Source organism: Pseudophryne corroboree, chromosome 8 (genome assembly GCF_028390025.1).
Source record: "Pseudophryne corroboree isolate aPseCor3 chromosome 8, aPseCor3.hap2, whole genome shotgun sequence".
Classification (NCBI taxonomy): Eukaryota; Metazoa; Chordata; class Amphibia; order Anura; family Myobatrachidae; genus Pseudophryne; species Pseudophryne corroboree.
In genome coordinates, this window is record NC_086451.1 from 62,063,436 (window position 1) to 62,085,894 (window position 22,459).

A 22,459-nucleotide genomic window follows, 5' to 3' on the forward strand; every position below is an offset into this window, starting at 1 on the left:
ATAGATGGCGCCTGATGCAGTGCTGCTTGCATCTCGGCCACAATTATGTGCTTGGAAATAAATGCGGATCTCTGCTGCTATTTACAGTCTGAATATGACGCAACTCCGGTGACACGACCATGATACTCCCATGCTATGCCCTCAGATTGCTTAGCCTACGTACAAACATCCAGCTGCTGCTCCGTTCCTCCCATGCAGTCGCAAATGGAGTTGAGGCCGACTCTGAATTTCATGCAGACCAGCAAATGTGTGTATGGAATTCACGCAGACCAGCAAATGTGTGTACGGGATTCACGCGGACCAGCAAATGTGTGTACGGGATTCACGCAGACCAGCAAATGTGTGTACGGAATTCACGCGGACCAGCAAATGTGTGTACGGGATTCACGCGGACCAGCAAATGTGTGTACGGGATTCACGCAGACCAGCAAATGTGTGTACGGGATTCACGCGGACCAGCAAATGTGTGTACGGGATTCACGCGGACCAGCAAATGTGTGTACGGGATTCACGCGGACCAGCAAATGTGTGTACGGGATTCACGCGGACCAGCAAATGTGTGTACGGGATTCACGCGGACCAGCAAATGTGTGTACGGGATTCACGCGGACCAGCAAATGTGTGTACGGGATTCACGCGGACCAGCAAATGTGTGTACGGGATTCACGCGGACCAGCAAATGTGTGTACGGGATTCACGCGGACCAGCAAATGTGTGTACGGGATTCACGCGGACCAGCAAATGTGTGTACGGGATTCACGCGGACCAGCAAATGTGTGTACGGGATTCATGCGGACCAGCAAATGTGTGTATGGGATTCATGCAGACCAGCAAGTGTGTGTACGGGATTCATGCGGACCAGCAAATGTGTGTACGGGATTCATGCGGACCAGCAAATGTGTGTATGGGATTCATGCAGACCAGCAAGTGTGTGTATGGGATGAATTGTGACGCATGCACAGTGCAGAAACTATAGTTGTACCTGCTCTCTGTGCAGCTCAGAATCAGATTGTCAGCGGGCTGTCCGAAACTGCAGAGTCCTGCGGTGTCTCACAAATCAGCGAAGATGGCAAAATATTTCCATGGTTACACGTTTCCAAAACATACATAGTATTAAAGACATATTGCCGCTAAATGACAGACCTGTGTGCTACCTTTGCACTAATGCAGGCCAGGCCGCACACATTACAATGCGATTGTAATTCAAAGAACGAATGATTGTTTCACACACAATCCGGCACTGGAATGATTTTTGCAGCACGTGGCCCGATTCCGATTTGTACGCAATGCCAATGTACACGCGACTGAGTGACTATCAGCAGACTGTGCATGCGTTGCGATCGCACTAAGCACAAGCCAAGGCACCTTTGCGATGCTGCTCGCTGTGAAGATTTAAACAGTTATTGACAGGAAGGGACTATTTGGGGGAGATACAGGGAGTGGCGGCAAAAATGCACGTTTCTGCCTTCAGCTGGGATCATGTATGCAGAGAAAACATGGAGCCAGTGTCGCTACTGGCACGGACAGTCTGCGTGACCATAGACTCCTCCGGGTGTTAATAAGGGTCATTCCGAGTTGATCGCTAGCTGCCGTTGTTCGGAGCGCAGCGATCAGGCTAAAAAGCGGCATTTCTGCCCATGCGTATGCATCGCGATGCACAGGCGCGTCGTACGAGTACAATGACTATCGTGGGTTTGCACAGAGTCTAACGAAGATTCCAGTCGCACGGCTGAACGCAGGAAGATTGACACGATGTGGGCGTTTCTGGGTGGCAACTGTCCGTTTTCAGGAAGTTCTTAGAAAAACGCAGGCCTGCCTGAAAAAAGGTAGGCGTGGCTGGGCGAACGCAGGACGGGTGTGTGACGTCAAAAGCCGTCCCTCCAGCATTAGAATCAACGTGCACGAAGAGTAACCTACAGGGCTGGTCTTGTTTTGCACAAAAAGATTTTGCAGGCGCTCTGCTGCACAGGCGTTCGCACTTCTGCAAAGCGAAAATACACTCCCCGCTGGGAAGCGACAATGCATTTGCACGGCTGCTAAAAACTGCTAGTGAGCGATCAACTCGGAATGACCCCCAATGTTCCTTGTTATTGCTGCGGTGCTGCCTATGTGTACACAGTTGCAGTGGGCGTCTCTAATCTTCTCTAGGCGGCTGCTTCACTTGTCATTGCGATGATTAGCAAGTCCATCACCTGAAAAGTCGCAGCTGCGTGGCCATGTGCCTACAACTGGAATCAGGTCCACAGGCAATGTGAGAAGGTTGTAGGATCAATAGATTGTACGATTATAGCACATAAGCAGCAATCTGCTAAAATAAAATGCCTTTTGGGCGGAAATTTTCCACAAGAATAGCTGTAGAGGGTAAAATTCCCTATTAGCTACAAAGTGCCCATTCCCCTCATTTATTAGTAATGATCCCTGGGCTAGAAAGACTCCTCTGATGCAGGAGAATGCTTTGAAGCCCCAGACGACGCTGGGCGTACAATCCTGCAATACAGCTGCACAGCTCAGGAAGTGACAGTTAGAGGTGGCTGGCGAGGAGGGGCTGCCAACGTCTGTGGTGCGGGGAGGGGGGGGGGAGCTCTCCCATAGACTCAACTGGAGAACAGAAATGCAGGGAATTGGTTTGAAAATACGTGCACCTTAGTGCAACTGTCTACATCCCTTTCCAGGGGCAAGTATTGCACAGTAAACTGCCAGGCTTGAAGCCGACTCGTACAATGGGGGTCATTCAGAGTTGTTTGCACGCTGCAACTTTTTGCAGCCCGTGCGATCAACTAGACGCTGCCTATGGGGGAGTGTATTTTTGCTTAGCAAGGCTGCGATCGCTTGTGCAGCCCTGCTATGCGAAAAAAGTTTTGTGTAGAAGAAGACCAGGGTAGGAGTTACTTATCCTGTGAGATGAATCCAGTGTTGCAGGTCCCTGAATTGATGTCAGACATCCGCCCTCCAAACACGCCTGCGTTCGCTGCACCACTCCCAGAAAACGGTCACTTGACACCCACAGACTTCCTGTCAATCACCTCGCGATCGGCTGTGCGAATGGATTCTTCGTTAAATCCATCGCTCAGCAACGATCCGCTTTGTAGCCGTACGACACGTCTGCGCATTGCGGTGCATGCGCAGTAGTAACCTGTTTGCTGTGCTGCGAAAAACGGCAGCGAGCGATCAACTCGGAATGACCCCCAATGGACCAATAAGTAGTGCAACCTAATGCACAGTGGTGTCCGCTCACTTACACTGCAAGGTACTTACTAGAATTCACCTTTGAAACAATGGGGGTAATTCAGAGTTGATCGCAGCATCAAATTTGTTAGCAGTTAGATAAAACCATGTGTACTGCGGGGGGGGCGGGGGGGGGCAGATATAACATTTGCAGAGAGAGTTAGATTTGGGTGGGTTATATTGTTTCTGTGCAGGGTAAATACTGGCTGCTTTATTTTTACACTGCAATTTAGATTTCAGTTTGAACACACCCCACCCAAATCTAACTCTCTCTGCACATGTTATATCTGCCCCCCCCTGCAGTGCACATTGTTTTACCTAACTGCTAAAAATTTGATGCTACGATCAACTCGGAATTACCCCCCATATATAGAAAAGTGCGGCAACTATAGAAGTCAATTGAAGATGTGGTAGATCTGTAGGTTTATATGAGGGTCTGAATATGTTTATCAGGCCAGAACTTGCCCTTGAAAAACTTTTGTTTACCTATGCGGAAGAAGTGACTTTACACAATATAATAAATATGACGATTCTGTCCGAACAGTGGAGACAGGGAAATGTCAGAAGTTTCACAAAAGCTTCGACTCTTCACACTGAGATTTAGTGAATACAGACAGACAACAAATAAAAAAGTTATTCAACTTCTTAGTTTGGTAAATAAGCTAAAATGAAATTTTAAAAAGTTTGAATATAATAATTCATCACAAATTGACTATATTAAGCCAAATCGCTTTATTTATTCATAATGTCTATAGCTGTCCTCTATGTAATTTACCACTTTATGTAAACCAGATGGAGGTGACAGATCGGGAACCGTGCTACTATATGTACCCAAAGTCTCAATCTTGAGGTTTTAAATGGTAGCCCTACGGATTCCCGCTTTGGCATTCGGTAGTAAGTCGGGATTCCGTGACTGCCGCAGCAGCAGCCAGTTTGCATGTGACTTAGCATTAGCCCCAGGGTCTGCAGCTACAGTCTTCTACTAGAAATAAGCTCCGTAATATCGCATAATGCTCATCTGCATTCAGATCCGGTGTCAGAGAATTACACAGGGATAGCATCAGTGTCACCAAACCAGTAGGTGATCACACATGACACGTCATCCTGGAAAACACCCTGCCTACCACGGAAGATGCTGCAATGTGGGGTGAAGATAATCACTCCTGTACCATTAAGCATTGACCTTGCTTTTTTTAGGGAATGACTGCACCCAAGCCGTGCCCGGACAACATGCCCTTGCAACATTTAGGAACGGTTTATTGCCTAAAACAAGCAATCCTGACTGTGGCATTTATCGCCACCTTGCACTGCTCTGTAGGACGTTGCCTGTGTTTTTTGCACTTCTAAACTTGCAAAACGTGCACTGGCAAGTATAGAGGACGGTGTATGTGCTGCAGTCTGACCCATGTCCTGGTGTATGGAGTTACCGTTGAACCACCTTTCATTAAGTCAGCTGCTCGCACCACAGCTGGAAGTTTGCAGGCACGTGAGCCGCAGTTGCTCGCCTTTTTTGTTTTGCACTTGAGTTGATGCCGAGATATCATGGTTTTCCTTCACATGCGGACATCACCTGAGACACAGCTGCTTGTGAAATATAAGCATGGCGAGCTGTCTTAGGGGTATATTCAATTAGGGTCGGATCCATTCCGACATGCATTTGTCGGAATGGAACCGACAACCCCAATTCAATCTCATCTCAATTCGACTTTTAAAAAGTCGAATTGAGATGAGGGACCCAGAGGAGGAAAGGTGGGGGGTGGGGAAGGAGCCGCGGGGAGACCAGCGGGGACAGCCGCGGGCAGATCAGCGCTACAGTAGCGCTGCAGGAGGATGTCACACAGCCTCCCGACCTTACGGCAGTGTCCACCCGGCTTTAGCAAGTGGACGCTGCCGTGAGCGGCGCGGCTCTGAGACTTCCTGCTGCAGCGCTGCTCTCCCCCCCTGTCTGCCCTCGGCTGTCCCCAGTCTCCCTGCGGCTGCCCCCCCCTCTCCTCCTCTGGGTCCCACATCTCAGTACGATATTATTTTATGTCGGACTGAGATGGTCGGAAACGGGGCCAAATCCTGTCGAATTTGGCCCCGTTTCACTCAAAAGTACGTGAATCTGCAGCATTACCGCCAATTCACGTACTATTCGACAAGTCGAATTCCACGACTTGTCGAATAAAAACTGCTGGGACTGAATAGGTCAAATCACTATTCGACCTTAAAAAGTCGAAAACGGCCGTCTTTTCGACAGACGGCAGTTTTCGATCCTAATTGAATATACCCCTTAGTCACTGAAGCTCCTACCCAGTGCACAACAATTAGTCCTCTTTTAAAATCACACTCACCATATTATAGCCCAGATAACTTTGCGGGTAAGAATGAAAAGAAAGAGGCCAGAGTTGTGGAAAAATGGTTTCATCCTCATCAGGACAACGCTCCAGCCCACATAGTTCGCTCTGTGAAGCAGTTTTTGGCCGAGAAACAGATTGCAGTGCTAGAACACCCTCCATTCTCCAGACCTAGCATTGTGTGATTTCTTTCTTTTTCCTAAAGTCAAACCTGTACTCAAGGGAACCCGTTTCGCATCCGTTACTGAGGTAAAGAAGAAAATGATGGAGCTGACAGATAATGAGCTACAGCATGGCTTTGACCATTGGAAAGTAAGAAAGCAGCAGCGTGTGGATGCAGAGGGGGAGTACATGGAAGGGGAACGGAGTTAAACTGTACTTAACATAATTAAACTTAAAGTATAGCATCAGTCTCGTTATTTAATAGCCACACCTCTCATATGCCAAATAAGCCCCACATCTAATGCTTCCTATTGTAGAGGGAGTACAGCTCAGAAAACTTGAGCTTGTAAATCTCAATCTAAGCACGGATTTCCACTGTTCCTTCTATCCCAGATGGGACTTGGCTTGTGGGAGAGATACTTGCAGAAATATGGCAGCCCCCAGTACAAGCCATTTGATTTACTTTGTTTAACTTGAGCTACGAAAAAAAAATATTGCTGTTTTAATGATTTTGTTTTCTTTTTTAGGACTATTTTTTAAGGTAACAAATCATGAACGCACAAGTGCAACAAGCAGGCCGGTCATTTTTTATTATTCCCAGGCCTCGCAAATGCAATCACAGTGTATGCAAATACGGACTTTGCTCTTGGACACATTAGGTGTTCATATTAGATTTCACTATTGCTCCACTTTGCTTCTACTTGTCTAGCTTTTTATTTGTTTAGCTAATGGTGGGGATTGTGTGGGGTTGTAGGGGACACGCACACCCGGTGGCTGCTCCTGATAGAACACATTAGAATGGTACGCCTTACCCTGTACTATGTTTTAAATCGCCTGTAACAGAGAAAAAATATATATCTTTATTTGAGTTTACTTCTGAAATATTTACGGTTGTAGCGGATTCAGCCAGTGCCTCTCCTAGATCTCCCCTGCACCCGTGGTGAGGCTCCACCAAAATTGGCAAAAATAGTACTGGTGATTACGTCTGGGCGCTCCCTCCCTTGGCTGGCCCCAAACGCAGCAGCATCCAGTTAGCTTGATGGGTGGCATCAATAGAAGTTCAACAGCCATTAGTACTCAAAATTGCCTGGGCCATTACTGGGCATGCCCATAAAATGCATCGGAAGAGGACTTCTTATGTAGTTACCTTTCTGATCTCTCCAACGGGCCTCATTGGGTTTGCAAATCTCATGCAGTCACATTATTCCCATCATACTGTGCTGTCCTTGTATTGAATATAAGAGGACTAAACACAGCAATGGTTCAGGGCTATAGAACCAGCAGAACACCGGAAACGATGCATTATGGTCTTTCACAGTCTACCTCTGGATAAAACCTTGTTCGATAAGAATACAAAAGGTACTACACAGAGTTGCATTGCCTGTACTGTACACTTCACTGTAACATAATCCGGGTTTGGAAATTCCCCAGTTGATATCCCACCACTACTGGACATAAATTGTGACTTCATTTATTTCTTCCTAATTTCAGACGGGTCCGCTGCTTCCACCCATACCTATGTACTGATGTCAGCGAACTCCATACCGGATTGCCTTCTGTGTCATCTCGTTAGGTATTCCCCATCTCCAGCTGCTAGCTGGAGCTATGCCCATCGTGAGACATAATTCTTCAAAATGAATAAAGAAATTAAAAATATAACATCACCACACGTCCCCACCAGAATGCAGCCCGCACACATGAAACATAAACATAACACATGTACAACTCACATGACCAGAGTCTTGAAATATTTTATTGGTAGACACCCTATAAGCTGCACAGGGAGGCAGGGCTCCATAGCCCAATGGACCTTCAAAAGAATATGAACACTAAGTAAACCACCATGACTCCACCAGGAGGTCTCCTTTCACCTCACCCTCATAAGTTACCACAGGCAGAAGAGTGCGGGGAAAACTATTGTTACATTGTGCAGAGCTTCAACTTACCATGTGGCAGAAGATCCTAAACTAACAACCTCCAAATTGGTCATTTTGGTTTCATCTTCTGTCAGAGGGGACTTAAAGGCCTATCTTGGTGCAAAAATGTAACATATTAAGTAACCAGTCCGGCTAAACACAACGATACCCAAGAGTTCCCCCATACCAGAGAGGCACCAGGCGCTGTGTCTGATGCCAAAATATTAACTTAATCTCCCACCCGCTCTCCTCCTAAAACGTGACAGGGCCCTATGGAGAAACCCTTTCTCCACGACAGATATGAGAACCTTGACAGGATGTGCGGCCTCACAGCTGGGAAGGAGAGTACAGACAGGGAGGGCTTGGTTCTAGAAGCAGAGGGATCTCCTTTCCTTCTCCTGGATCCTTAGGACTTAACAGGCTGAATGGGAAGCAGGCTGCCAAATTTAAAGTGCTGAATCACAGGAAACTTCTCCAGACACTGAGAAAGGGAGCGAGATAAAGAAACAGACCTAATTAGTTGCAGAGTGAGGACAATGCACAAATGGAGATACATAGCCAGTGTCACATCAAATTGCTACTTCAACAAGTAGTCAGGAGGGAACATCCAGACACCTGGTAGATTTATAAGCACTCTATCCCATCTAGAATGAAAACAGGCACGTAATCAGATGGAGTTGCTTCCGCACCTTACAAGGTGTAACCAGCATCCTGGCGTTAGCCAGAATTTTCTTAGTGCTATTTCCACTTTAATTGAAATTATAGGATGGCAGACCACTTTAAAGGACAGCACTTACGGAAATAGAAATAAATGGCAGGCAAGCTGTACAGTGCAAATCATCTTCACAGATCGAATGGTTTACAAAATTCGTTCCAGAACAGAAGACATAGGCCCTCATTTAAGTTGGATCGCAGTTTGCCAAAAATCGCAAACAAGCGATTTTTGTCAGTCTGCGCATGCACTGCGATAGTGCGATCGCATCCGTAAATAATGTGACTGTGCTGTGATTGAAAGCGGTGGCCACACAGAGAGGGGGTAGGGGTGTTTTGGATAGGGTATTTGGTGTGTTGACGCATTTTTTGGTATTGACCCGAACCATTTTCGGGGCATCCGCTCTGAAGAATAAGGGTGTCATCCCTGATTTCTTGTTCTGCAATGCGATTGCAACTGAATGCGATTTCATCGCTGGGCAGGACTTTGCATGCTGGCGATCGTACTCAGTAGCAGATTCTGATTTTTAGCAGAATCTGCAACGGATACTGAATAGGGTCCATAATGCTTTGTCCCAGCCAATCTCGGCTGTCCTTTATTCCATACAGGTCATCAATGTAGGAGTGGCCTACTGATATCAATCCTCACTGTCAATTGGCCACAGCACTATTTCACACGATCCACTGTGAATATGTGCCACTACTCACTATTTTATTCCCAGTCGTCTTATAACACGGACCCATCCCCAATACGTTCCACCAATTTTCTCTTTTTTTGTTATATACATTTTATTTATCATATCCTCACCCTGTCCTTTATCATCTGACCCCACCAAGTGTACTATATGCAAATGACATGGAGGAATATTGAGGGCTCAATAAGGGGGAAAACAATTAACAACAACATTCCGCCGGATCTTCGCTCGCTAATATAACAGGCAGGAAAACCTAGCAAGCCAAAACCTGCTGCATACCGCTATGTGCGCAGCTAAGCGTGCCGCAAGGTTCTGATGGAATCTCAAGCTTAACAGAATCTACCCATAACAGTCCCTCATACTGTGACGTTTCCAACTTATTCACTGTTTTCAACACCTCAGCCACACCAGCCTGGCTTTCTGATGGACAGGTCCATGTCACGTCACCCTAAACCAGTGATGTGCGGTGAGGTCAGAGGCTGGGGAGGCACAAATGGTGGTGGCTCTCAGTGCCAGGAGCCGGTCTCACCCCCTACACAGTGTAACTCTAATGTCCCTGCACCACATCCATACAAACACAGGGAGAACATACATACAGTAATAGCCAGGTCACAGTCATCACCCTAGTGTTGTGAGTAAACTGATGCATACTAACTTCTGGGTGAGGTGCCTCCTATTGCCCCCTCACCTGCAGAACACCGCTGGCCTGGTGCAGCAGGTTACACAGGGCAATACAGTCATCAGTTATATAGGCAGCAGCACCTGGGGAGGGAGAGCAGGAACATATATGTACACTACGTGTCACTACTGTAGCCACACACAGAGCCCTGTCCCCACACTCACTACAGATGACACACACACACACACAGTCCTGTCCCCACACTCACTACAGATGACACACAAACACACACACACACACACACACACACACACAGTCTTGTCCCAACACTCACTACAGATGACACACACACAGTGTGGTCCCCACTCTCACTACAGATACCACACACACACCTGTCTCCACACTCACTACAAATGTCACACACACAGTCCAGGTTCTGGCTGCTACTCACCCCAGTCACTGTGCACGGGTGGCTGCTGCTGGCACTTTGGATCCCCACTTACTTCCTCCCCTGCTACGCTGCTCAGCTCCGTTGTCTGACTTCCTGGATTGGTCACATGACCAATCCAAGCTGCCCATCAGTGCACAAGCACGCCTCCACTGTGAGGCATGCCTCCCATTTCTCTGTTCTTTGCGGTCTGATTGGCCGCTGTGTAGCCCCGCCCATCTGCACAGGGCAGTGTCCGACAGTGTGAGAGGTGAGGCTGAGCTACCGCTGCTGCCTCATCTCTATCTCTCCCTGCAGTTCCAGGAACTCGGCAACTCTGGTCAGTGTTATCTATAAAAATAAGATTTTAAACCTACCGGTAAATCTTTTTCTCCTAGTCCGTAGAGGTTGCTGGGGACTCCGTAAGGACCATGGGGTATAGACGGGCTCCGCAGGAGACATGGGCACTATAAAGAACTTTAGAATGGGTGTGCACTGGCTCCTCCCTCTATGCCCCTCCTCCAGACCTCAGTTAGAGAAACTGTGCCCAGAGGAGATGGACAATACGAGGAAAGGATTTTGTTAATCTAAGGGCAAGATTCATACCAGCCCACACCATCCACACCGTACAACCTGGAATAAACGCAACCAGTTAACAGTATGAACAAAACATTATCAGCTAAAGACTGATCTCAACTGTAACATAACCCTTATGTAAGCAACAACTATATACAAGCCTTGCAGATTTTGTCCGCACTGGGACGGGCGCCCAGCATCCTCTACGGACTAGGGTAAAAAGATTTACCGGTAGGTTTAAAATCTTATTTTCTCTTACGTCCTAGAGGATGCTGGGGACTGCGTAAGGACCATGGGGATTATACCAAAGCTCCAGACCGGGCGGGAGAGTGCGGACGACTCTGCAGCACCGACTGAGCAACGCAAGGTCCTCATCAGCCAGGGTATCAAACTTATAGAACTTTGCAAAAGTGTTTGAACCCGACCAGGTAGCTGCTCGGCAAAGCTGTAAAGCCGAGACGCCTCGGTCAGCCGCCCAAGAAGAGCCCACCTTCCTAGTGGAATGGGCCTTTACCGAATTTGGTAACGGCAATCCTATCGTAGAATGAGCCTGCTGAATCGTGTTACAGATCCAGCGAGCAATAGTCTGCTTCGAAGCAGGAGCGCCAACTTTGTTGGCTGCATACAGGACAAACAGTGCTTCTGTTTTCCTAACCCGAGCCGTCCTGGCTACATAGATTTTTAAGGCCCTGACTACATCCAGGGACTTGGAATCCTCCAAGTCACCCGTAGCCACAGGTACCACAATAGGTTGGTTCAAATTAAATGAAGAAACCACCTTAGGCAAAAATTGATGACGAGTCCTCAACTCCGCTCTATCCACATGGAAAATCAAATAGGGGCTCTTGTGAGACAAGGCCGCCAATTCAGACACCCGCCTTGCAGATGCCAAGGCCAACAACAACATGACCACCTTCCAAGTGAGAAATTTTAAATTCAATCGTTTGAAGAGGTTCAAACCAGTGAGACTTCAGGAACCGTAACACCACGTTAAGGTCCCATGGTGCCACTGGGGGCACAAAAGGAGGCTGGATGTGCAGCACTCCCTCTACAAAAGTCTAGACTTCTGGGAGAGAAGCCAATTAATTCTGAAAGAAAATAGATAGGGCCGAAATCTGTACTTTAGTGAAGCCTAATTTTAGGCCCATATCCACTTCTGTCTGTAGAAAGTGGAGAAAACGGTCCACATGGAAATCTTCCGTAGGAGCATTCTTGGCTTCACACCAAGATACATACTTCCTCCAGATACGGTGATAATGTTTCGCCGTCACCTCCTTCCTAGCCTTTATCAGAGTAGGGATGACTTCCTCCGGAAAACCTTTCCCAGCTAGGATTCGGTGTTCAACCGCCATGCCGTCAAACGTAACCGCGGTAAGTCTTGGAACACGCAGAGCCCCTGTTGCAACAGGTCCTCCCTGCGAGGAAGAGGCCATGGATCTTCTGTGAGCATCTCCTGAAGATCTGAATACCAGGCCCTTCGAGGCCAATCTGGAACAATGAGTATTGTTTGCACTCTTCTTTGTCTTATGATTCTCAATATTTTTGAGATGAGAGGAAGAGGGGGGAATACATAGACCGACTGAAACACCCATGGTGTCATCTTGTTGAGGCGGAACGCCATCATGTCTATGTGAGGAATTCCCCAAAGACTTGTTATCTCTGTAAAAACTTCTTGATGAAGTCCCCACTCTCCTGGATGGAGATCGTGCCTGCTGAGGAAGTCTGCTTCCCAGTTGTCCACTCCCGGAATGAAGACTGCTGACAGAGCGCTTACGTGATTTTCCGCCCCAGCGAAGAATCCTGGTGGCTTCCGCCATTGCCACTCTGCTCCTTGTCCCGCCTTGGCGGTTTACATGAGCCACTGCTGTGACGTTGTCTGATTGAACCAGAACCGGTAGGTCGCGAAGAAGATTCTCTGCTTGTCGTAGGCCGTTGTATATGGCCCTCAATTCCAGTACGTTGATGTGTAGACAAGCCTCCTGGCTTGACCATAGTCCCTGAAAATTTCTTCCTTGTGTGACTGCTCCCCATCCTCGGAGGCTCGCGTCCGTGGTAATCAGAACCCAGTCTTGAATGCCGAACCTGCGACCCTCTAGAAGGTGAGCACTCTGCAGCCACCACAGGAGAGACACCCTGGCCCTGGGGAACAGGCTTATCTTCTGATGTATTTGTAGATGGGACCCCGACCACTTGTCCAGAAGGTCCCAATGAAATGTCCTCGCATGAAACCTGCCGAAGGGGATGGCCTCGTAGGCTGCCACCATTTTCCCCAGAACTCGAGTGCATTGATGAACAGACACTCTTTTTGGTTTTAGCAGGTCTCTGACCATGTTCTGGAGGTCCTGGGCTTTTTCCATTGGGAGAAAAACCCTCTTCTGTTCCGTGTCCAGAATCATGCCTAGGAATGATAGTCGAGTCGTTGGAATCAATTGTGACTTTGGCAGATTGAGAATCCAACCGTGCTGTTGTAGCACTCTCAGGGAGAGCGACACGCTTTTCAGCAATTGATCTCTCGATCTCGCTTTTATCAGGAGATCGTCCAAGTACGGGATAATTGTGACTCCCTGCCTGCGCAGGAGCACCATCATCTCTGCCATCACCTTGGTGAAAATCCTCGGGCCGTGGAAAGCCCAAACGGCAACGTCCGAAACTGGTAATGACAGTCCTGTACAGCAAATCTCAGGTACGCCTGATGAGGAGGATATATGGGGACATGAAGGAATGCATCCTTTATGTCGAGTGACACCATAAAATCCCCCCCTTCCAGACTGGAGATCACTGCCTGGAGCGATTCCATCTTGAACTTGAACTTTTTCAAGTACAGGTTTAGGGATTTTAGATTTAAAATGGGTCTGACCGAGCCATCCGGCTTCGGGACCACGAACAGGGTTGAATAGTACCCTTTCCCCTGTTGGACTAGGGGAACCTAGATAATCACTTGTTGTTGACACAGCTTTTGAATTGTAGCTAACACTACTGCCCTCTCTGGGGGAGAAGCTGGCAAGGCCGACTTGAAAAAAATCGGCAAGGGGGCACCTCTTCGAATTCCAGTTTGTAGCCTTGGGATACAATTTCCATCGCCCAAGGATCCACGTCTAACAGAACCCAGACCTGGCTGAAGAGTCGAAGACGTGCCCCCACCGGTGCGGACTCCCTCAGTGGAGCCCCAGCGTCATGCGGTGGATTTAGTAGAAGCCGGGGAGGACTTCTGTTCCTGGGAACTAGCTGAAGCAGGCGTTCTTTTCCCTCTACCCTTACCTCTAGCGAGAAAGGATGAGCCCCGACCTCTTCTGGACTTATGCGACCGATAGGACTGCATCTGATATTGTGGAGTTTTCTTTTGCTGTGGGGGAACAAAAGACAACAAAGTAGATTTACCCGCGGTAGCTGTGGAAACCAGGTCCGCGAGACCCTCCCCAAATAATACTTCACCCTTGTAAGGTAAAACCTCCATATGCCTCTTTGAGTCGGCATCACACGTCCATTGGCGGGTCCACAGGGCTCGCCTAGCAGAAATCGCCATGGCGTTGGCTCTCGAACCAAGCAGCCGAACGTCTCTTTGAGCGTCTCTCATATATAAGACTGCGTCTTTAATGTGACCTAAGGTCAATAAGATGGTATCCCTATCTAGGGTATCAATGTTAGCTGACAAGGTATCTGTCCAAGCTGCAACTGCGCTACATACCCATGCCGATGCTATTGCCGGTCTGAGTAAAGCACCTGTATGCGTATAAATAGATTTAAGGTAGTTTCCTGTCTGCGATCAGCAGGATCCTTGAGGGCTGCCGTGTCTGGAGAAGGTAGCGCCACCTTCTTGTACAAGCGCGTTAAAGCCTTGTCCACCCTGGGCGAGGATTCCCACCGTACCCTGCCCTGTGCAGGGAAAGGATACGCCATAAGAATCCTCTTGGGAATCTGCAGTTTTTTGTCTGGAGTTTCCCAAGCTTTTTCAAATAACTCGTTCAGCTCATGAGATGGGGGAAAGGTTACCTCAGGTTTCTTTTCCTTATACATGCGCACCCTCGTGTCGGGGACAGAGGGGTCATCTGTGATATGCAAAACATCTTTTATTGCAATAATCATATAATGAATACTTTTGGCCACCCTTGGGTGTAACGTTGCATCATCGTAGTCGACACTGGAGTCAGAATCCGTGTCGGTATCAGTGACTGCTATTTGGGATAGAGAACGTTTTTGAGACCCTGAAGGGCCCTGTGACACAGTCAAAGCCATGGATTGACTCCCTGCTTTTTCCCTGGACTCTGCTTTGTCCATCCTCTTATGTAATAAGGTAACATTTGCATTTAAAACATTCCACATGTCCAACCAATCAGGTGTCGGCGTTGCCGACGGAGACACCACAATCATCTGCTCCACCTCCTCCTTAGATGAACCTTCCGCTTCAGACAAGCCGACACACTCGTACCGACACCCCCACACACACAGGGATATATTTATATGGAGACAGTTCCCCAATAAGGCCCTTTGGAGAGACAGAGAGTATGCCAGCACACACCCAGCGCCAACTGACACTGGAAACAAATTCCCAGATAATATAGCGCTTTTATATATAATTATCTGTATAATACACTCACTACGCCTTACAAATGCCCCCCCCCCCCTCTTTTCTGCCCTGTGTCACCGTATTCAGCAGGGGAGAGTCCGGGGAGCCAGCTTCTCTGCAGTGCTCTGTGGAGAAAATGGCGCTGGTTAGTGCTGTGGAATCAAGCTCCGCCCCCTCCAGCGCCGGGCTTTGGTCCCGCTCAATTTTGTAATACTGGCGGGGGATTTTTATATCTACTGCCTCCGCAGCCTATATATATGTATTTGCCAGCCCTAGAGGTTTATATTGCTGCCCAGGGCGCCCTGCATCCATCAGTGCCTGCCGTGTGTGTTGTGTGTGGGAGCAATGGCGCGCAGCGTTACCGCTGCGCGTTACCTCAGAGAAGATCTGAAGTCTTCTGCCGCCTTTGAAGTCTTCTTTCTTCTTATACTCACCCAGCTTCCGTCTTCCGGCTCTGTGAGGAGGACGGCGGCGCGGCTCTGGAACGAACGGCGAGGGGAGACTTGCGTTCAGACTCCCTCTGGAGCTAATGGTGTCCAGTAGCCTAAGAAGCAGAGCCTATCAGTTAAGTAGGTCTGCTTCTCTCTCCTCAGTCCCACGATGCAGGAAGCCTGTTACCAGCAGTGCTCCCTGAAAATAAAAAACCTAACAAAATTCTTTTTTCAGAGAAACTCAGGAGAGCTCCCTGTAATGCACCCAGTCTCCTCTGGGGACAGGAACTAACTGAGGTCTGGAGGAGGGGCATAGAGGGAGGAGCCAGTGCACACCCATTCTAAAGTTCTTTATAGTGCCCATGTCTCCTGCGGAGCCCGTCTATACCCCCATGGTCCTTACGGAGTCCCCAGCATCCTCTAGGACGTAAGAAAAAGATGATTGTATTAGTACAAAGAAGATGCTTATAAGTTATACATATCTTCTTTGTGTTCTCCTAATCATTTTTATAGTGAGAACTGTGATTATGACAGGGAGCATGACAGGTGAGGCTCTGCCTCCCCTGACTGCACATTCCTGCCATAAACGCTAATTGAAAATCATTTTAGAAGTGGAATGTACGAATGTAAAATATCTGCATAGAAACGCTATATTGTCTATATGTTCTTGAATAAGCTAAACTAACCCCATGCCTTCAGTTGCAGCATTCTCATATTAAAACTGAAACATAATGTACAAAATTTAATGAGGTCTAAAAAGGAGTGAAAAGAGAACCCGCAGTACTAAAGGGAACTCGTCCTCCCATCAATGTCACTGGCGGCTAGAGAAATGATAGGCTGTGTTCTCTGGAATACCGTGTCACCCATACAATGGCCATCCCCAAAGTGACTATGTGAAATAAATTGCTACACATAATTTGGGATTTACCACTTAATTTATTTGCACATTTGGGGGTATATTTACTAAGGCGCGGCCGCAGATTATGAGTGGCTTTGACGGATAGTTTTAAAATAGTTTAGCATCTCTTTCTATTGCCTTCTTAAATCTATCAGTCAAAGCCACCGAAGATTAGCGGCACTGACAAACCGCGCCTTAGTAAATCTATGCCTTGGAATTTTGAGGTGGCATAGTAGTTAGGATTGTGGCCTCACACACTTGGGGCTATGGCTTCAATGTGCAGAGTTTATATGTACTCTCCTTGGACTGTATGCTCCAATGATAACATGCTGTAGATGCTTTGTAAAATGATGGCACTATATAAATAAATGACAGTAATAGCAGTCAGACTATCTGTCCCCTCCAGGAACGCTCGGCAGCTGTGTTGGCCTGCGTTACTCAATGTCTCTCTCCCGTTTCATTCTGTATGTCCCTATCACCACCTCAAACGCAATCTTTCAAAAACTCAGCTAATAACATTCCCACCGCTCAACAGAAGCTGCCTATGTGATAGATCGGTGGACAACATGAAAATAAACCCTACCCCAAAAGCTTGCCGTCCTTGATTCAGAATTGTCCTTTGTTCCCCCGTCTCCAATCTGTATCCAGATCCTCTTACATACATCTAAGGAACATCTCCAGAACACGCACATACCTCACACATCACACTACAAAACGCATGTATTCATTGTACTCCACATTGACTACTGCAATAGTCTCCATACTGGACTTCCCAGAAGAAGACTTTCACCCCTACAATATATTTTGACGGCATCAGGTAGAATAGTTTTCCTTGCAAAATGCCATTCTACTGCTGCTCTGCCCTGCCAGTCTCTGTACGGCCTGTGTTTTACCAAATGCAGCCTAAAATGCTTCTATTCACAACCATCATCAAGACTGCACCAACATTTGTCTTAAAATATCTCCCAATTGGACCCCTCCACTCCACTCCCGTCACCCACACTCATTAGTGCTCCCATTCCCGGTTACAGGGCTGTTTTTAAGGTGCACCCTCTCGGTCATACAACAAGGATTTTTTTCTTGCCTCCAAATCATCAGGCATTCCCTGAACACACATCTGTTCAGGCAAGCCTATCAAACTGCTGAGCCACCACCGTAACCTCCCACCGCTCTACATAACCTCACACGTATTCTCCTTCTACACTCAAAATCCCTCTGCCCCTGCCCGCATCATATAGCCCCAATATTTACTGTCCCATTGCTATCTTGCAGCACTAATATGTATATGTGGCACTTAACGTTTAGTCCTATTTCCAAATAGATTGTAAGCCTATGAGCAGTGTTCTCTTACCGCTCCCTGACTGTCTGATAATAGCCAATCTTCGGTCACATGACTGACAGCGGCATCACGGCTGTGAGGATACTGACATCGGAGGGAGTATTTCTACCCACTCCCCTTCCTACCCTAACCTTTGGGGCTTGGCGGTTAGGGCTAACTCTCTAGGGGTATCAGCTACGTCTAACCCTCAGGGGGGTTGCGGCTAGGGCTAACCACCCCCCAGGTGCCTAACCCTAACCCTGATACTCACCTTCAGCATCCCCGCTGTCGGTGATCTGGCGCCGGTCTCCTGAGTGGTGTCGGGATTCTGGTATCGATCAGCTGAATGCTACCCCTTTATTGTTGTGTTTGTCCCATACTGTAAAGTGCTATACATTATGCAGACACTATAAATAGTAAACAGACATTTGTCTTTATTTACTAAACTATACTAAAAGTTTCCCAGCATCACTGTGCTAGGAGACTCGCCTCACTGCCCTGTGCTATCAGACTTGCATCACTGCCTGCGCTAGGAGACTCACATCGCTGCCTGTGCGCTAGGAGACTCACATCGCTGCCTGTGCGCTAGGAGACTCACATCGCTGCCTGTGCGCTAGGAGACTCACATCGCTGCCTGTGCGCTAGGAGACTCACATCGCTGGCCTGCACTAGGAGACTCACACCGCTGGCCTGCACTAGGAGACTCACATCGCTGCCCTGCGCTAAGAGACTCACATTGCTGTCCTGCGCTAAGAGACTCACAACGCTGCCCTGCGCTATGAGACTCACATCGCTGCCTTTGCGCTAGGGGACTCACATCGTTGCCCTGTGCTAGGAGACTCACATCGCTGCCCTACGCTAGGAGACTCACATCGCTGGCCTGCGCTAGGAGACTCACATCGCTGGCCTGCGCTAGGAGACTCACATTGCTGCCCTACGCTATGAGACACACATCGCTGCCTTGCACTAGGGGACTCACACCGCTGCCCTGTGCTAGGGGACTCACACCGCTGCCCTACGCTAGGAGACTCGCATCGCTGCCCTACGCTAGGAGACTCACATCGCTGGCCTGCGCTTGGAGACTCACATCGCTGGCCTGCGCTAGGAGACTCACATTGCTGCCCTACGCTATGAGACACACATCGCTGCCTTGCACTAGGGGACTCACACCGCTGCCCTGTGCTAGGGGACTCACACCGCTGCCCTACGCTAGGAGACTCACATCGCTGCCCTACGCTAGGAGACTCACATCGCTGGCCTGCGCTTGGAGACTCACATCGCTGGCCTGCGCTAGGAGACTCACATTGCTGCCCTACGCTATGAGACACACATCGCTGCCTTGCACTAGGGGACTCACACCGCTGCCCTGTGCTAGGGGACTCACACCGCTGCCCTACGCTAGGAGACTCACATCGCTGCCCTACGCTAGGAGACTCACATCGCTGCCCTACACTAGGAGACTCACATCGCTGCCCTGTGCTTGGAGACTCACATCGCTGACTCACATCACTGCCCTCCACTAGGAGACTCGCATCACTGCCCTCCGCTAAGAGACTCGCATCGCTGCCCTACGCTAGGAGACTCACATCGCTGCCCTACGCTAGGAGACTCACATCGCTGCCCTACGCTAGGAGACTCACACCGCTGCCCTACGCTAGGAGACTCACACCGCTGCCCTACGCTAGGAGACTCACATCGCTGCCCTGGCTTGGAGACTCGTATCACTGACTCACATCACTGCCCTCCACTAGGAGACTCGCATCACTGCCCTCCGCTAGGAGACTCGCATCACTGCCCTGTGCTGGGACCTGTGCTAGTAGGCTTACATTGCTGCCCTGCGCTAGGAGACTCGCATCCCTGCCCTGCGCTAGGAGACTCGCATCCCTGCCCTGCGCTAGGAGACTCGCATCGCTGTGCTGAGCTAGCAGACTCACATCGCTGCCCTACGCTAGGAGACTCACATCGCTGGCCTGCCCTAGGAGACTCACATCACTGCCCTGCGCTAGGAGACTTGTATCACTGCCCTGCGCAAGGAGACTCGTATCACTGCCCTGCGCTAGGAGACTCGTATCACTGCCCTGCGCTAGGAGACTCACATCGCTGCCCTGCGCTAGGAGACTCACATCGCTGCCCTGCGCTAGGAGACTTGTATCACTGCCCTGCGCTAGGAGACTTGTATCACTGCCCTGCGCTAGGAGACTTGTATCACTGCCCTGCGCTAGGAGACTCACATCGCTGGCCTGCGCTAGGAGGCTCACATCACTGCCCTGCGCTAGGAGACTTGTATCACTGCCCTGCGCTAGGAGACTCACATCGCTGCCCTGCGCTAGGAGACTCACATCACTGCCCTGCGCTAGGAGACTTGTATCACTGCCCTGCGCAAGGAGACTCGTATCACTGCCCTGCGCTAGGAGACTCACATCGCTGCCCTGCGCTAGGAGACTCACATCGCTGCCCTGCGCTAGGAGACTCACATCGCTGCCCTGCGCTAGGAGACTTGTATCACTGCCCTGCGCAAGGAGACTCGTATCACTGCCATGCCCTAGGAGACTCACATCACTGCCCTACGCTAGGAGACTCACATCGCTGGCCTGCCCTAGGAGACTCACATCACTGCCCTGCGCTAGGAGACTTGTATCACTGCCCTGCGCTAGGAGACTCGTATCACTGCCCTGCGCTAGGAGACTCGTATCACTGCCCTGCGCTAGGAGACTCGTATCACTGCCCTGCGCTAGGAGACTCGTATCACTGCCCTGCGCTAGGAGACTCGCATCACTGCCCTGCGCTAGGAGACTCGTATCACTGCCCTGCGCTAGGAGACTCGTATCACTGCCCTGCGCTAGGAGACTCGTATCACTGCCCTGCGCTAGGAGACTCGTATCACTGCCCTGCGCTAGGAGACTCGTATCACTGCCCTGCGCTAGGAGACTCACATCACTGCCCTGCGCTAGGAGACTCGTATCACTGCCCTGCGCTAGGAGACTCGTATCACTGCCCTGCGCTAGGAGACTCGTATCACTGCCCTGCGCTAGGAGACTCGTATCGCTGGCCTGCGCTAGTATACTCTGCCCTGTGCTGTTTGAGGACCTTCTTTTACCATCAACTTTAGAACCTTCTTTATAAAGTGCATTCCATTTGTCTTTGGTCTTGCACCCATGTTCCTGTATATGGTGGTGTGTTCCCATACATTTGCTCACAGCGTTGTACAGGAAGAGGCCGGAAGAGTGGGCTCTGGGTCTTTGTAGGAAGTTTACCACTAAGGAAGTTCCACATGTGTGTGTGGGAAGAGGCAGCTGCACTCTAACAAACAGGGCAATAAATGCTATTAACACTTCAGCTGCCAATCTGTAGCTTCTGGTAAATACTGGTGTCCGGGACTACACTTTCCATATGTGAATCAGTTTAACTGTGCTCTATACATTATCTGGTTGTATTAAATACATAAAACACAACTCAAGAATTAGTTTTCATGTCTGCATTTATTTTGTCTACCCTGTATTTATTTAACTCTTTATTTCCCCCAAAGTCCTGCAGTACGAACCCTTACATATAAGCGCTAATAATAATGTGATTAACCTCCCCTACATTGCTATCAAGATCCCTAGTACGCCATGCATACAAAACACCTAACCTGGGTCATGAATAATAATGATCTGGGCATTGCTGATATTATTTAGCATCTTTAAAAATAAGATTTTACTTACCGGTAAATCTATTTCTCGTAGTCCGTAGTGGATGCTGGGGACTCCGTAAGGACCATGGGGAATAGACGGGCTCCGCAGGAGACATGGGCACTTTAAGAAAGAATTTGGATTCTGGTGTGCTCTGGCTACTCCCTCTATGTCCCTCCTCCAGACCTCAGTTAGAGAAACTGTGCCCGGAAGAGCTGACAGTACAAGGAAAGGATTTTGGTAATCCAGGGTAAGACTCATACCAGCCACACCAATCACACCGTATAACTTGAGATAAACATACCCAGTCAACAGTATGAACAACAACAGAGCAACAGGTCAACCCTGATGCAACCATAACATAACCCTTATTTAAGCAATAACTATATACAAGCATTGCAGAAGAAGTCCGCACTTGGGACGGGCGCCCAGCATCCACTACGGACTACGAGAAATAGATTTACCGGTAAGTAAAATCTTATTTTCTCTAACGTCCTAGTGGATGCTGGGGACTCCGTAAGGACCATGGGGATTATACCAAAGCTCCCAAACGGGCGGGAGAGTGCGGATGACTCTGCAGCACCGATTGAGCAAACACAAGGTCCTCCTCGGCCAGGGTATCAAACTTGTAGAACTTTGCAAAAGTGTTTGAACCTGACCAAGTAGCCGCTCGGCACAGCTGTAATGCCGAGACCCCTCGGGCAGCCGCCCAAGAAGCGCCCACCTTCCTAGTGGAATGGGCCTTAACTGATCTTGGCAGCGGCAATCCAGCCGCCGAATGAGCCTGCTGAATCGTGTTACAGATCCAGCGAGCAATATCTGCTTTGAAGCAGGAGCACCAAGCTTGTTGGAAGCATACAGGATAAACAAAGACTTTGTTTTCCTGACCCTAGCAGTTCTGGCTACATAA

General features: G+C 48.9%; 1 protein-coding gene across 2 annotated transcripts in view; it reads right to left on the minus strand.

Moving 5' to 3' along the window:
- Positions 1-7,458: 7,458 nt before the first annotated feature.
- PTPA (protein phosphatase 2 phosphatase activator) overlaps positions 7,459-22,459 on the minus strand; it is a 108,799-nt gene continuing 93,798 nt past the window's right edge. For both annotated transcript variants that reach the window (XM_063936483.1, XM_063936482.1), the window contains exon 10: positions 7,459-8,120. In XM_063936483.1, the coding sequence (XP_063792553.1) occupies positions 8,046-8,120 (75 nt within the window). In that variant the 3' untranslated portion in view covers positions 7,459-8,045. The remainder of the gene's footprint in view (positions 8,121-22,459) is intronic.